The sequence below is a fragment of the Embiotoca jacksoni genome, unplaced genomic scaffold (genome assembly GCF_022577435.1).
Source record: "Embiotoca jacksoni isolate LCO1_2020_lvr unplaced genomic scaffold, fEmbJac1.0.p SCAF_40, whole genome shotgun sequence".
Classification (NCBI taxonomy): domain Eukaryota; kingdom Metazoa; phylum Chordata; class Actinopteri; family Embiotocidae; genus Embiotoca; species Embiotoca jacksoni.
Genome location: NW_027185393.1, coordinates 86,886 through 101,393, shown reverse-complemented (window position 1 = coordinate 101,393; position 14,508 = coordinate 86,886). Strand labels below are relative to the sequence as shown.

Below are 14,508 nucleotides of genomic sequence, written 5' to 3'. Positions count from 1 at the left end.
CCACAATTCTGTCTTTGAGCTCCTTGGACAGTTCCTTCGACCTCATGATTCTCATTTGCTCTGACATGCACTGTGAGCTGTAAGGTCTTATATAGACAGGTGTGTGCCTTTCCTAATCAAGTCCAATCAGTTTAATTAAACACAGCTGGACTCCAATGAAGGAGTAGAACCATCTCAAGGAGGATCAGAAGAAATGGACAGCATGTGAGTTAAATATGAGTGTCACAGCAAAGGGTCTGAATACTTATGACCATGTGATATTTCAGTTTTTCTTTTTTAATAAATTTGCACAAATTTCTACATTTGTTTTTTTCTGTCAAGATGGGGTGCTTAGTGTACATTAATAAGAAATAAAATGAACTTTTTTGATTTTAGCAAATGACTGCAATGAAACAAAGAGTGAAAAATTTAAAGGGGTCTGAATACTTTCCGTACCCACTGTATGTCCTGACGAGAACAAAAAGCACTGCTTTGTCTTCTACACATTCATGCATACACAAATACACAGACTTACCTCCCTCCCAGCTTCTTGTAGTCTCCGATTAGTGTCTGTTACTTGACCCTTTGAAAACAAACACAGACATCAGTTTTTACTGTACAGCTCCTTTTGTTGTTCTCCTCTATTCTGAATTCGTACCAAAACTTTCACTTCAAAAATTACACAATATAATCCGATTTAGATATTTAACAATCAGTGAGGTGTTTTTCTTTTCTTTTTTTTTTTTAAAATGGACTTCTTCAGAAACTAATACGCTTGGAGCAGGGAACCACAGAGTATTGAGGGATGGACTGGAAGATCGGTGGGTTTTGTTTTTTTATAAGATTTGTAGACGAATCTTATGAAAAAATGCAACTGTTGCACGTTGAAAACCCAAAATAAAACCAACCAATTTGAATTCTTAGAATATGAATAGGGACACATCTTGTAGGTCGGCAACTATAATCTCAAAGTCTGATTAAGGTGGATGTAGTGAAAATCTTCATCCATCATTGGAGTTTTATGGTTTCTGTGACAAAGGAACTTCTGCTTAAAAGTAAAAGTATGAGAAACTTTGTTTTTATTGCCATTTAAGAATGTATGAATAACTTGGTCTGGGTTCTGTTATATTTGGTGTTACTTGTCTGTCCAACCTTACTTTCTCTCCGCTCCCCCTCTTCATGCTCTCTCTTTTCCCTCTGCCTCCCTTGCAGCAGCTGTTCAGCCTTGTAATCAGCTCATTGTCCATGAAGGAGCATGGACAAAGGCAGGCAAATTCAGATTAACCAGGGAGCGAGGACCTGAACCCATCGTCATTGCACTGGGCCTTTCATGAGGTTTAATGGCTTGTGACAGACTCTTTCTCACAAGACTCAGTGACAAACTTCTCGATCCTGGATGGGGATTTTTGAACTCTCGGCTCTAGTCACACAACTGAGAGCCATGACCCAATTGACCGGTCAGGTTTTTGATGACAATCCTTTCAACAGTGAAGCTTCAAAAGGGAAACAAACTACATAATCACAGTTTCTTTTACTCAGTCATCGATGGTACAGGCCCAGAGCAGGAATGATTGACAGCAAAGATATAGGTGACGTTCACAGAAAGTCAACCGAGACCATTATGGAAACCAACTCAGAGCGATTAGTCAGCATTTTTCACACACGTGAACACTCCAACTCAAACCCCTCTGAAGGGAACCGAACTCAGACCACCTCTGGATGTGGTCCACCAAAACCAAGGACTGTTTCTGACACAACCACACATCAGGCCAACAGTGACTGCAGAATTACCACCTGGAGCACAAAAAGTGAAACTGGCTCCTTGGGTTTTTTCCAATATGTCTGCAATTCTGGAGCAGATTGTTGAAAGAAAAGCTGGTATGAAGGAAATTACTAGTATGCTGTCTGACAAAAAAAAAAAAAAAAACTTTTTTATGTGGTCATCTTAACATGGCAATTGTATTTTGATATTTATCTATGACTTTTGTGGCCTGCTGTCTTCTTTGCAGTATTCTCTCTTACCATCAGTTTCTCTGCATCAGTGCGGACTTTGAGGAGCTCTGTGATAGCATCCACAAAGCCTTGGTGATGGAAATTGCACATCTTTTCAATCTCACGGTCATGGTTCCTTATCCTGGCATCCAGCTTTTCCATGAAGCGCTTGTGAGCATTGGGCTGGTCATCGTAAATAGACCTGAGAAAGACAAACACAGTGATGAAACAAGGATGTTGAAGGAACAGAGAAAAAAAGGGGTAAGCAAGACGGAGAAAAAGGTAAGTCTCATGAAAGGCCATACTGCTTTGGCTCGCAGTATAGGAGCGGCACTGGCTTGGCTTGCATCAACAGCCGGGGGCTGGCTAACTATGGCAGCTAATGATCGGGGTTTTCATGGTGCAAAATCGTGATCCTAATTCATTTAGGCTTACCACAGTCATGGCAAATAAACTACATTTTATTAAATGTACCTGTAGTCTATGTAACACACTAGATTTCCTGTGTTAAGTTTAGGACTGTCGCTCTGGGAGTGAATGAAACATGGCAAATGTTTGCAGTTTAAAACAAGGAACTGAACTGCAATTTATTATAGTTATTAACACGCACAGAAAATCAAGGGAACAGCATAAAAGAAAAATAACAAATTCAAATCATAACCCCAACCGGTATTTCTCTCACAGTCAGTCAGTTTCAGTCTATTGTCTTTTAGTCTACTACCCGGTAGTGTACGTCTGGAGGCTCTCAGACTAACTCTTATCTGAATCTTTTGCTCGTCGGTGCTCCGGCAGGAGAATCCAAGAAGCCCAAATGCAGCTTCACCCACGGTGAAGATGATCAGGGATCGCAGGGTCACTCAGCTCCAGCGCTCTGTGGAGGTTTCTGGGGATCGCTGTCTCCATCACAGATCCATACAAAAAAAAACCAATCTGCATGCAGCAGAATTGAATACGATGTCAGTACTGTAATTTCTAAACTGTATTGTTGGTGTAACAGTAAATGACCAGTAATATAGTATACACACATATATATAATAATATTCACTATGGTCAATATTAACATACCAACATATTTCACACACACATGTACTCATGTGTCAGTGGCATCTATCACTTATACTTAACAGGCATTATTTAAACGTCCACAGTTACTAAGCAACACACTCAACACTGTTCTCAATCTGACCGTTTACTTCTGGCTAAAAACAAGAAAATGACATCATCGTTCCCGCTCGCCTCAACAGGTCCCAACGCATTAACCCCCAGCACTTAGCTAGCCCCGTCGCGCACATGTAGCTCCACAATCACAGATATCAACCACGTAAAATAATATTCATCAACAAATTAATATTTATCTCCGACTGTTTTTTTTCTCTTCTCTCCTGATTGGTATCTTTAGCCCAACTAAACAACTGTTACAACTGTCCTCCTTTGTAGCTCTACAGCAACGGCTAACTGTGAGCAACGCATTCGTCACTCACCGGAGATTCTTCTCAGACTTAAAGAAACTTCTTCCTTCGGAGTCGATCTGGTTAACAATCAAATAAATAAAGCTCCTCAAAAGCAGTGAGCAAAAATCAACCAAATGAGATTCTTCAGTGGTGTAGATCATGACCTGCTGTTTCATTGGAGGCGTAAAGGGTAGTCTCCCGGGAGAAGACTTGATCTCCCGACGTGCACGAGAGCGCCTCTCTGGTAAACGTCAGTATTGCATGTGTGAGATAACTCTTTAGTTGCTGGTAAAACTAATGTGGGTTACATACCATAATCACTTAAGGAGGCAGAGGAGTAACTAAATTTGAAACAAACCGAATCAGCAAGAGCAGGACAGTATCAGCGCTTATGATGGCGTACGGCTGAAACACATTCGTTTACCCACGATACGAAATTTCGTCACAACCGTGCCCGCATTCCGTTTTCCTGATGCACAAGTTGTGCGTGCCTTTTTTTGCCATATGCATATTTTATGAAAACAATGCAGTCCTGCGTTTACTTCAGTATTATTATTGGTAAAAAAAAAAAACTTGAATAAAAGCATAACCACTGGTGCTTAAATCCTAAAGGACCCGGCTCATCTTGGGCCCAAAGTGTTGATGTAGTTGTTGCCTCCAATTAACAGCCAGTCGGACAAAAAAACTGCACAGTATTAGCAGTTTGCAGGAAGTTAATAAGTCACCAGTTGGTGGCGGCATTGAACATGGGGATTTATTTACTGTGACTGAAAAACCGGCCACTTTTGGCTACTGTTTGATTCAACGCAGGTTCTGGTCCAGGCTCTGGTCATCTCACACCTAGACTATTGTAACTCCCTCCTGGCAGGTCTACCTGTGAGTGCCATTCGTCCTCTGCAGCTCATCCAGAATGCCGCAGCTCGACTAGTCTTTAACCTCCTAAATTCACTCACACTACTCCGCTCCTCCGCTCCCTTCACTGGTTACCAGTAGCTGCCCGCATCCGTTTCAAAACATTGGTACTTGCGTACCATGCTGCGAACAGATCGGGTCTAGTCTACATCCAGGACATGGTCCGCTCTGCATCTACCAATCAGCTTGTTGTTCCCTCACTGTGAGCTAAACACTCAACAAAATCAGGGCTGTTTGCGGTCCTGGTTCCTAAATGGTGGAATGAGCTCCCCAACGACATCAGGACAGCAGAAAGTCTGTACATCTTCCACCGCAAACTAAAAGCACACCTCTTCAGACTTTACCTTGAATAGTAGCACTTAAAATGGCACTTACTTATAGCACTTTGAAGTTTGGCTATCTTGAAGAAAATTTTACTTTCTTGATTGTTGTTGTTCTGAATTTGTACCCTCATGGTTGAAATGTACTTATTGTAAGTCGCTTTGGATAAATGTAATGTAATGTAACCAGCAGCTCCCTGATGCGAGCAGGCTAAACGGCTAGCTCCCATGCTAACTATTAGCTGCTGGTGCAGATGTACTAATGAAGTTTTTTACCCCCCCATCCAAATCATTGACTATTCAATATCTGCCAATATCAAGTCCCAATCTGATACGGGTATTTTTCTAGATAAAACAGCTGAACTGTGCACACTTCAAGAAGATTTGCATTGTCCTAAGAAAAAAAAATGCCTGCAGTCAAGCTGTTCCCTAATGCAGAATTTTATAATAGAAAGTAAACAAACTTTAAGAATAAAAGTAAACAAACGAAAATATTTTACATCACTTTTAATCAATTCCACTTAGAGAATCATTGTACAAAAACTAGAACACACAAAATAAATAATATATTTGCAATTCCCCTTCAAATTGTTGTAATAGCTTAACTTCAACAGTCACTGTAGAAAAACTTAAAGTGAACAACAGAAATCACAACTCAGCGACGGTGATAAATGATCTTGGGTGTATAGTTTCTGGACATTTCGAGTCGCTAACGTTGTATTAGAGTCAGCAGCATTTCTTTGATACAATGTGTTTGAATTTATAAGGTTTCGATGATTAATCTCAATATCAATACATGTAATATACTGATGTTTTTGGGGTCTTTTTTTAAGCTTTTTTTTTAAGATCGTTTAAATAAAATGGGTAGCCACACTAAAAAGGATGCGTTTGGGACAACTTTTCACTTCCAAAACTCCAACAGCTGGTCTCCTCAGTTCCCAAAAATGTACAGTGTTGTAAAAAGAAGAGGAAATGCAAAACAGTAGTAAACATACTCCTGTCCCAACTTTATTGAGATGTGTTGCTGGCATCAAATTCAAAATCTTTACATAAAACAATACAATTTCTCCATTCCAACATTTGATATGTCGTCTTTGGTCTATTTGCAATTAAATAGGGGTTTATGAGAGGGGTTATTTTCTTGTCTTGGTGAACCACCAGTGAACCAGACAGTAAAACGGTAACCTACCGACAGAGTGGGCCAGTGGGGAAAAATGTTATGTTGGACACTCAACTGATGATAATTCATATTGTACGTAAAAGTTTCACAATCTAGGTTGAAATAACACAAATATTATATACAAGTTAACATTTTATTGATATTGGGGTTATTGGTTCTACTCAGTTTTGTTGTAAACTATTTATGTATGTATTTTTAGTAAAGGTTCAAAGAATGCGTATATATTTATTAGACACAGTAAAGCAGATAGCAGGGACAACATGTGAAAAATGTCCAGTAGTTTTAACTCTGAAACTAGCAAATTACCCAGTGTGTTAAATATAATAATAGCTGCAGCCTCAAACATGTCTATCAGTAGTTGCTGTGCATGTGTCTCTGAGCAGACAGTGACTCTCCATTGGAAATGATGAATGAGGTTCCCAGACAAACAAAATCTCTAAGTCAATGGCCGGCCCTCCTGACATTGTCAAACATTTCAGCTTTATTTGAGGAGTAAAAGCTCCATCTAGTGAGACTGAAGTGAAATGCTACATTCAGAAATTTTAGATATACAGTATGCAGTATTTCTTAAATGAGCGTGAGCTATTTGGTCATTTTTGAACATCTCCAGTGTGAATTTCATCATCTGTGACAGCTGGAATTCGACAGGTTTTCTCCCTGCCGCAAGAACGCTGTGAACTCGTTTTCACTCATCTCAAATGTATTTCCACAGTGGCAGCAAAACTCAGGACAGTTGCCTTCAGTCATTTAGTATACTGAACAACACAAATTTTGTGTTATATTACATTTTATCCAAAGACAGCAGGACTTCTTTTAGTTTCTTGAAGAGAATTAACCTCTCATCCAAAAGACTTCTTTTTTATATATATACTTAAATATTTTATTAAGGCATTTTTTTTTTACAGCAAAGAGAAACAAATCCCATAATAAATAAATAATTAAACCATGCAACTGACAAAGAAAGACCAGTAAGAAAAAACTAATTAAACAAATAAATAAGTAAAAATAAAAAAATTAAGAAACTTCATCAAAACAACCATACAACACACCAACAACGTGGTCAGACAATCGTGTCAACCATAAATTCACCAAAATGCTTCTTTAAAGGCCAGAACTAAAGAAGCCTTTCGGACAAGAAGCGAAACGTCTTCAAGTAACTAAAAAAACAAAAAGAACGGGACATTGACAAACATTAGATTGACCATGACTGGGAACCTTCACAGACGTATTGCTAAGCATTTTGTGGTATAGTAAAATATATTAAAGTAACAGTTATAATTTCTTTATTGTAATATTAAAATTCAGTGAGAACTGGAATTTTTTTAGGTAAAATTTAAATAACACTATGGATTGAGCGTATTTTTTTTGCCTATTACAGTCGTCATTAACATATATAAAATTGATGCATGCATGCGCCTATCGTTCTTGCTACTTTTCCCTGTTTTTTTACTGATGCCTGGTTGTAATGTGTGCTTACAAGGTTCTGGACCTTTGCCCAGTAAAACTGTGTGGTGCTGTGAGATTAAATGCTACGATGCAAACAGGAGAAACAAGCAAAGACGACTACAGACTTCAAAAAGTTCTGTGTGAAAGTCCTTCAAAAAAAGAGAGGTGCAGCACAATCTCTGCTAGTTAAAGCTAGCAGATAAGTCGACCACAGCTGAGCACAATCATTAGAGTGAAGCACCGAGCAGACAGTGAATCCCCACATAGCATTTCGCTCACAATGATAAGGTTTGTATGTCGGCAAGTGACCACAGGGCAGCTAAGTGCTAAAGTAAGCAAAGTTCCCGAGACTTCCAAGTGTCACTACAACGTCTACTGAAACCCGCAGACCCAAAACATAGATTTAAAGCAAATTGGTTTAAATTATTTTTTTAAACTTTACAGTGCACACACACGGCGTGGGATGCAAGAGCGAGTGCTCTCATCTGTTAATATGGAGGACAGCAAAATGAAATGACAACATGCGCCACGCAGGCAAATAAACTACATTTTATTAAATGTACCATAATCACTTAAGGCGGCAATATACAACCAGTCTGGACACAACCAGTACAAACTTAAGTTTAAATTATGTGTATGTTATGTTTCAAACCTTTCAAGGGAAATGCTTAATATTATAATAACACATACGTGTGTTTTAAAGGACTCCCAAAGAAAATTATGTTTTCAAGAAACGCTGCCTTTGATAGGAAGGACAATATTTACAGGGGCATTTAAAAATTTCAGCCACACATTTTGATGAAGCTGACTAGTTAAAGAAGAACCCTAACTTCATACAGGAGGGTTTTAATCCTGCCTGATAATTATTGTCTGTGAATTCATATCCCTTCGTATTTGCATGGAGTGGGGGGTGGGTAGACAACCAAATAATTGAGCTGTCCAAAAATACCAGTGCCATCTGTGTGATGAGGCGTTGAAGAGAAAATAGTTTTTTTAGTTGTCACATGTAATTATGGTTCCACTCTGAATATAGCTTGACATTCTTCTCCTTGAACTACCCACAAACTCATCACTGCATAAATATGGGACCTTGGGAATGGTAACAGCCACATATTTGTACACCAAAATAATCAAATTATGATGACAGATCTAGCACCAACAGACAAGAATCTTTACTAATTTCTTAGATCTCCATCATTTCTGAAAGATCTCAGCGTTTCCCACTGATGTGTGTGCAGGGACTCATAGTTTAGAGGGGCAGAGTGTAACTCAGGTTATTTTTTCTGATGTCCCCCAAAATGCCTCATATACAGTATATCAGTAGACACTACAATTAACGGATGCATGCCTAAACATTTCACATTCAGAATCGCATTAGATTCTATTCAATTTACTGATGTTACATTACATTACATTTAATTTATCTGACACTTTTATCCAAAGCGACTTACAATAAGTGCATTTCAACCATGCGGGTACAAAACCCAGAACAACAAGAATCAAGAAAATACAATTTCTTCAAGAAAGCCAAACTACAAAGTGCTATCAGTAAGTGCCATTTTAAGCTACTAAAGTTCTACTATTCAAGGTAAAGTCGGAAGAGGTGTGTTTTTAATTTGCGGCAGAAGATGTACAGAGTTTCCGCTGTCCTGATGTCGTTGGGGAGCTCATTCCACCATTTAGGAGCCAGGACAGTTCCCTAAATGTCTCACAGGCTGTCGGTAAATGCTAGTTTGGCACTCAGTTACTGCAGCGTGTGGATGTGGTATTTCAGCAAATCCCGATGCATTTAAATGGCATCATTTTAAAGGGCTGACATTACATTTAAATTTGTATGAAAAGTAAAAAAATAAATTTAAAAAAGTACATTTGCTGGGCGTCCTGATAGCAGAGTTATTAAATGTCACATTCATTAGCAGCGAGTGTCCGGTTCAGGACCTTCGCTGCATGTCATTCCTCTGCTCTCTTTCCTGGCAAATCACTGTTAAAATAAACACCCACAAACTATTTTTTTTTAAAAACATGAATAAATACTGTTTAGCAGAGTGGGGTGAAAGTAAGCAAGAAACCAAAAAAGTAGGGAAGAGCAGACAAGGAAATGACCAATCAAGCACACCTGTGAGCAGAGGAAGGAACTCAACAGACATTAAACTATAAAACTACACTACAACTGTGTTTACTTTTCAAAAGTTGCAGTCAAAAGTCTTCACTGAATAAAACAATGACACGTATTGCTGTTGGGTATAAGGGCATCATTTTTCAAACTACTAATTCATAGTGTCTCATCATCATGGTTTTTGATATAATCAGATACTGCCAATTATGAACAAATATTGCTACTGCCAAGATTGAGATTGATATACATGTAAATACAGAACAATTTTATAAGAGGATTTTTTTTTTCCTTTAATACAAAGGCTAATATACAAAATATGAAAGTATTACAGTATATCAAAGGATGGAAGATCGGGATAGCCTTAACCTAAAGATGCAGCAGGAATGGTAAGCCCTTGTAATGAACAAGATAAGAGCCTAAACTGAAGGTGGTGGAATTATCCTGAAAATAGCCTCAAAGTTATAGGGTTGATACGCATCACAGGGAGGCACCACAATATTATATATTATGTTTGATTACCTGCCCTTACCAATGTCAGTTTAGTAAAGCCAGGACAATAATGTTCACCTGTGTCCGCCCACGAAGGCACAGCTCCGCCCCGTTGTGGACAAGAGAGCGTTCGAGAGCAACAAGACAGAAATTAGTACGACCTTTTAGTGAAATGAAACAGGTGCAGAGGAACGAGGTCAATAACAGAGTATCTTGTTTCATTCAGTGTAGTTCAGCGGGGCGATACAGTGGTAGGGTAAAGCTGATCACAACTTCTAAAATACATTAAAAAATTTAAAAAAAGGGTTTGCTTGAGCCGATCAATGGCACAGGACCCGTGAATGTGTGTGCACATGATCGGGAGCATACCGTCCTCTGGAAAAACCCTGACACATCAATGGCTTCCTGTTGGTCATGACTACAATGCTTAGTTAGCTCATTTTTGCAAATACTATTGACATGTGGAGTGGTTTTGGTGACACTACACTTAAAAAGACTGAAGTCATTGAATATTTTTTCAAACTGAGTATTGCAGATTCCAACATGAGATCCATTGTGTCCCTATGCATTTAGTGGTGGCAGTATGCCACCGTTAAAAGAGGAGCGCCGCTGCAGAGGAGACGAGAGGAGGTGACGACTCCGTGTCATCTCTTTAAAAATTTGCGTTGTATTATTTTTTTTACTAGGGACGTTTCCTATCCAGGTCAATTTACACCTGTGAGTAAACTGCGCTGACCAGATAATAAGAATTCAATTCAATTTATATAGCACCAAATCACAACACAGGTTATTTCATGGCACTTAACACATTAAAGTCCTTACAGCAAGACTTTACAATATTATACAGAGAAACCCAATAATTCAACAATTCCCACATAAGCTAAGAGGGAAAAACTCCTCTTTAAAAGGGAGAAAAACCTCCAACAGAGGGAAGAAAAAACTCTCTCTTAACAGGAAGAAACCTCCGATAGAACCAGGCTCAAAGGTGGGCGGAGCATCTGTTAACAGAACCAGGCTCAGAGGTGGGCGGAGCATCTGTTAACAGAACCAGGCTCAAAGGTGGGCGGAGCATCTGTTAACAGAACCAGGCTCAGAGGTGGGCCGAGCATCTGCCTTGACCAGTTGGAGGTGAAAGGAGAGCAGATGGAGAAAAGGACAGCGTGGAGATCCAAAACATGAAGTGTTGGTGGGGCCGACAATCAATGATTGTAACAAGCAGCAGGTAAATGTTCACAATGCAACAACAGAGGTAATCACGTTTTTAAGATAATCATTTGCCAAAAACAAAAGTGTCCTGCAGCTTCACGACACACAGTGACGTTAAAGCAAATAAACTCATGTGACAGGAGGACGAGGAGACACAACTTCGGTTAAGTTGGAAAATGTGGCAGATTTAAACTTCTGACATCAGTACTTCGTCAATTAAACGTTGCTAAAAACACGAACAACGTCGCATTCCTACCATGGAAAGGGGAGACCACGAATCTACAATCTAATTTCCATCAAAATGAGCCGTCTCCTGAGCTCGAGCAGATAAGTCTGTATGCACAGCTCTTAAAAAGGGTGCATGGACTATCTACAAAGAGCAACACTGAAGAAAAGATAAATACTTCAAAAATTATTTGAGAACTTCACCCTTATTCAGTGTGGGTTTCACTAAAATTACCTGACACATCAATGATCTCCTCTTGGTTATAATACGAGACTTATGGCCTGATTTACAAAAGGTTTTTGTGTGTAAAAGCACGTGCAAACTTCACACCACCCACAAAAATAATATCCAAGCTTGTAGTAGATCATTTTTGGGGAAAATAATTTACTACACAAGCTTCATATTCAGGTCAATTTACACACCTGTGTATGATCAAATGAGTGTCTTTGCTGTAAAGTTACTGTACCATGCACACGTGAAGTTGAAGGACTGGTTTTGCCTTTGTAAATAATTATCCAGAAAACATAGTCACCTCGACTCGCTTAATTGTCGATGACTATCCTGTGCTCGTTGTTATAATTTGCTTTGCTCTCATTATCAGCTGAGTGCAAAGTTTCTCTTTTATATGCTTTCCTCGCACGTTGTGTGAATATGCGATATGAAGTGTTTGCAGCACAAAGTAATGTAGCATTAGTTTTTTTAAAAGAGATAAGATAGTGAAATGAATCAATAAACAAAATCCTGCAGAGGCAGATACATTTTAGCAGCAGCAGACTGCCACTGTTAAAGTCATATAGGGGAAACCCTGAAAGGAACCAGCAGTAAACATCTGCTACCTTTGTGAATGCTTCAAGCTTTCCTTCAACTTTATTATTGTCTATTTATTCTGACTTCTTCCGTACGTCTTTTGGTCGCGAACTACTACTACTTCAAGCGATTTCAACTATCAAGCTATTCAGCTTTTTGAGGACATTTATGCTATTCTATCTTTTTTCTGCCATTTATACTTTTTTCAATATTCTGCTTTTTTTTGCATTCACACTTTGCATTTTCTACTGGAAATGCTTTTTTTTTTTTTTATTTTATTGTGGTTGATACCTGTTCTTTACTGTAGCTACTTTGATGTTATAGTTGTGGACTGGAAAATGAAAAGGTGTTTCTGTTTACCTTCACAATCTATGATAATAAAATCATCACTGAATCAGTAATAACTGTGTGAATAACAAATGGACTATAACTTCATCATAGTTAATTTGACCTCTGTTTAATACATGATTGAAAAAGCATGAAAGTGTACGTGATGGCGTGTCTCCAGATAGGTTTTGTTGTACCAGTCCAAGAGTGACGTCATATACAAATATAAACAAATGAACATAATATCTGACTTGCATTCAACCCTGAAGCTGCTACCAGGAAGTAGGGCAGATACAGTCGGTTTAATGTGACTTCCACATTAGGTCAATTCACTGACAGCGAGATGTTCATCACTAATAAAAATCTGCACATCTGCAACGTTCCCTTTGCCAGGGTTCAACGGACAGTATCAAAGATTTCAAATAATGATTCCATTCAAGAGTGATGCTAATTTTATAAATTTAGGGTTAAGCTGGACATTTCACTACAGGCAGGAAAAAACACACGATCAGAAATAGGTCCCAAAGTGGAAATCCAAAAGGCTTGTGGATGGCTAAAGTATGATAGTCTAAATTGGTAGGACTCAGAAAAGTGTTGTCTGTTAAACAAAGTTTGTTAGGTAGGGGCTTACAATCAGGTAAAGGGGGAATTACTTTTCATTTTTGAACATGTAACCCTTAAACGCATTGGTTGTGCTGTTAGAAGGAAAGTGCCGTTAACATCATGAAAGGAATCAATGAAACCGGAACGAGCTGAGAGCAACGTAGTGTTTCCCCTTGAGGGCACATATTATTCAGTGGTTTCCTCCAGGTAAGCAGGAAAAACAATCAGGGCCGACAGGCATGTCTGCAGAACAGGTATATGTGAGAGGAGGCTGTAAATGGTTCGTCATCCTGCTGTCATTCATTGCGGACTTAGCTTAATTTAGCTACTTAATACATCCAAGCAGTGCATTAGCTTGAGCGATTCAGCATCCGAGCTATCGAGCTTCTTTTGGCCACAGCACAACGTAACAACAACAACAACAACAACAAAAAAGGGAGGTCCAGATGACTGACTGTAACACGGTCTGTCAGAAGCATTTATTTTATTATTACTGTCCAACAACTAGCGGATATTGTTACAATTAGCCCCTGGCTAACACCAGCTGCATATCAAGATGTGAAGTGCCACAGCCACACCCACAAATTGTGTTTTCGTTTTTTGACAGGTCACCAGTCGTCCATCATTAACACATGAGCCCGGGGAAATCCCACATTAATCTACAGCAGTGTCAAAATGGACTCAAACGGAAGAGAAATGTTAGCCTGCTCGCTAACAAGCCAGCTAGCCTCACTCCTCATTTCAACACCATTATAAGCCTGTAGACTGAAATTGCTAACGTTAGCCTGCCGGTGGCTAGGGCAGCTAAGCTAGGTCTTGGAACAATAGGTCTGATATTTTTGGGACACGCAACCAAACGCAGAAACGTTATAATCGTTAAGGGGCATCTCAAAGAAACCGTATGTTCTTACCGAAGAGTAGGACCGACACACGCCGTGTCGGTGCTTTCGATTTCCTGCAAAATCCGCTCGTGCTCCGTTATACACTCCAGGGTTTCATTCTCCGCCATGATTGTTATGTGTATATTACGACTCACTGCAGCTCCGACACAGGGCAGGTCAGTATGAGGTCTGGCCTGTGGGAGGCGCTCTACAACTGCAATGACGTCAGTGACGGCAGGTCCCCCCACCCTCCACATATCCTTTACGTTTTATGAATTTGGTGCTTGCAACAAAATTTGTTCAAAAATAACAGTAGCTGATTTGTAAAACCATCTTAGTTTTTCGCTGTATCAACCAAGCAGAAACATATTGTCATGAAATTGGTTACAATTTCAATAATACAAGCAAATTGCTTCATAACTAAAGCACTAACCCTGCTTAAAAGTGTCAAGTTACACCCATCCAAACCCTTGGGTATTTTTTTTTTTTTTTGTAATTTCCACCATTAAAAAATGTCCCCTAATTGATTAATACCAGCTGCACAGACCAAACTGAACAACTCTGGGCTCTATG

The 14,508-nt window shown here is 39.2% G+C and overlaps 1 protein-coding gene across 7 annotated transcripts in view; it reads right to left on the bottom strand.

The window, feature by feature from the left end:
- exoc6 (exocyst complex component 6) overlaps positions 1-14,091 on the bottom strand; it is a 65,016-nt gene extending 50,925 nt beyond the window's left edge. For all 7 annotated transcript variants that reach the window (XM_069168595.1, XM_069168597.1, XM_069168600.1 and 4 more), the window contains exons 1-3: positions 13,966-14,091; positions 2,002-2,173; positions 515-562 (exon numbers count right to left, since the gene is read on the bottom strand). In XM_069168595.1, coding sequence (XP_069024696.1) covers positions 515-562; positions 2,002-2,173; positions 13,966-14,063 — 318 coding nt within the window. In that variant the 5' untranslated portion in view covers positions 14,064-14,091. The remainder of the gene's footprint in view (positions 1-514; positions 563-2,001; positions 2,174-13,965) is intronic.
- Positions 14,092-14,508: the final 417 nt, after the last annotated feature.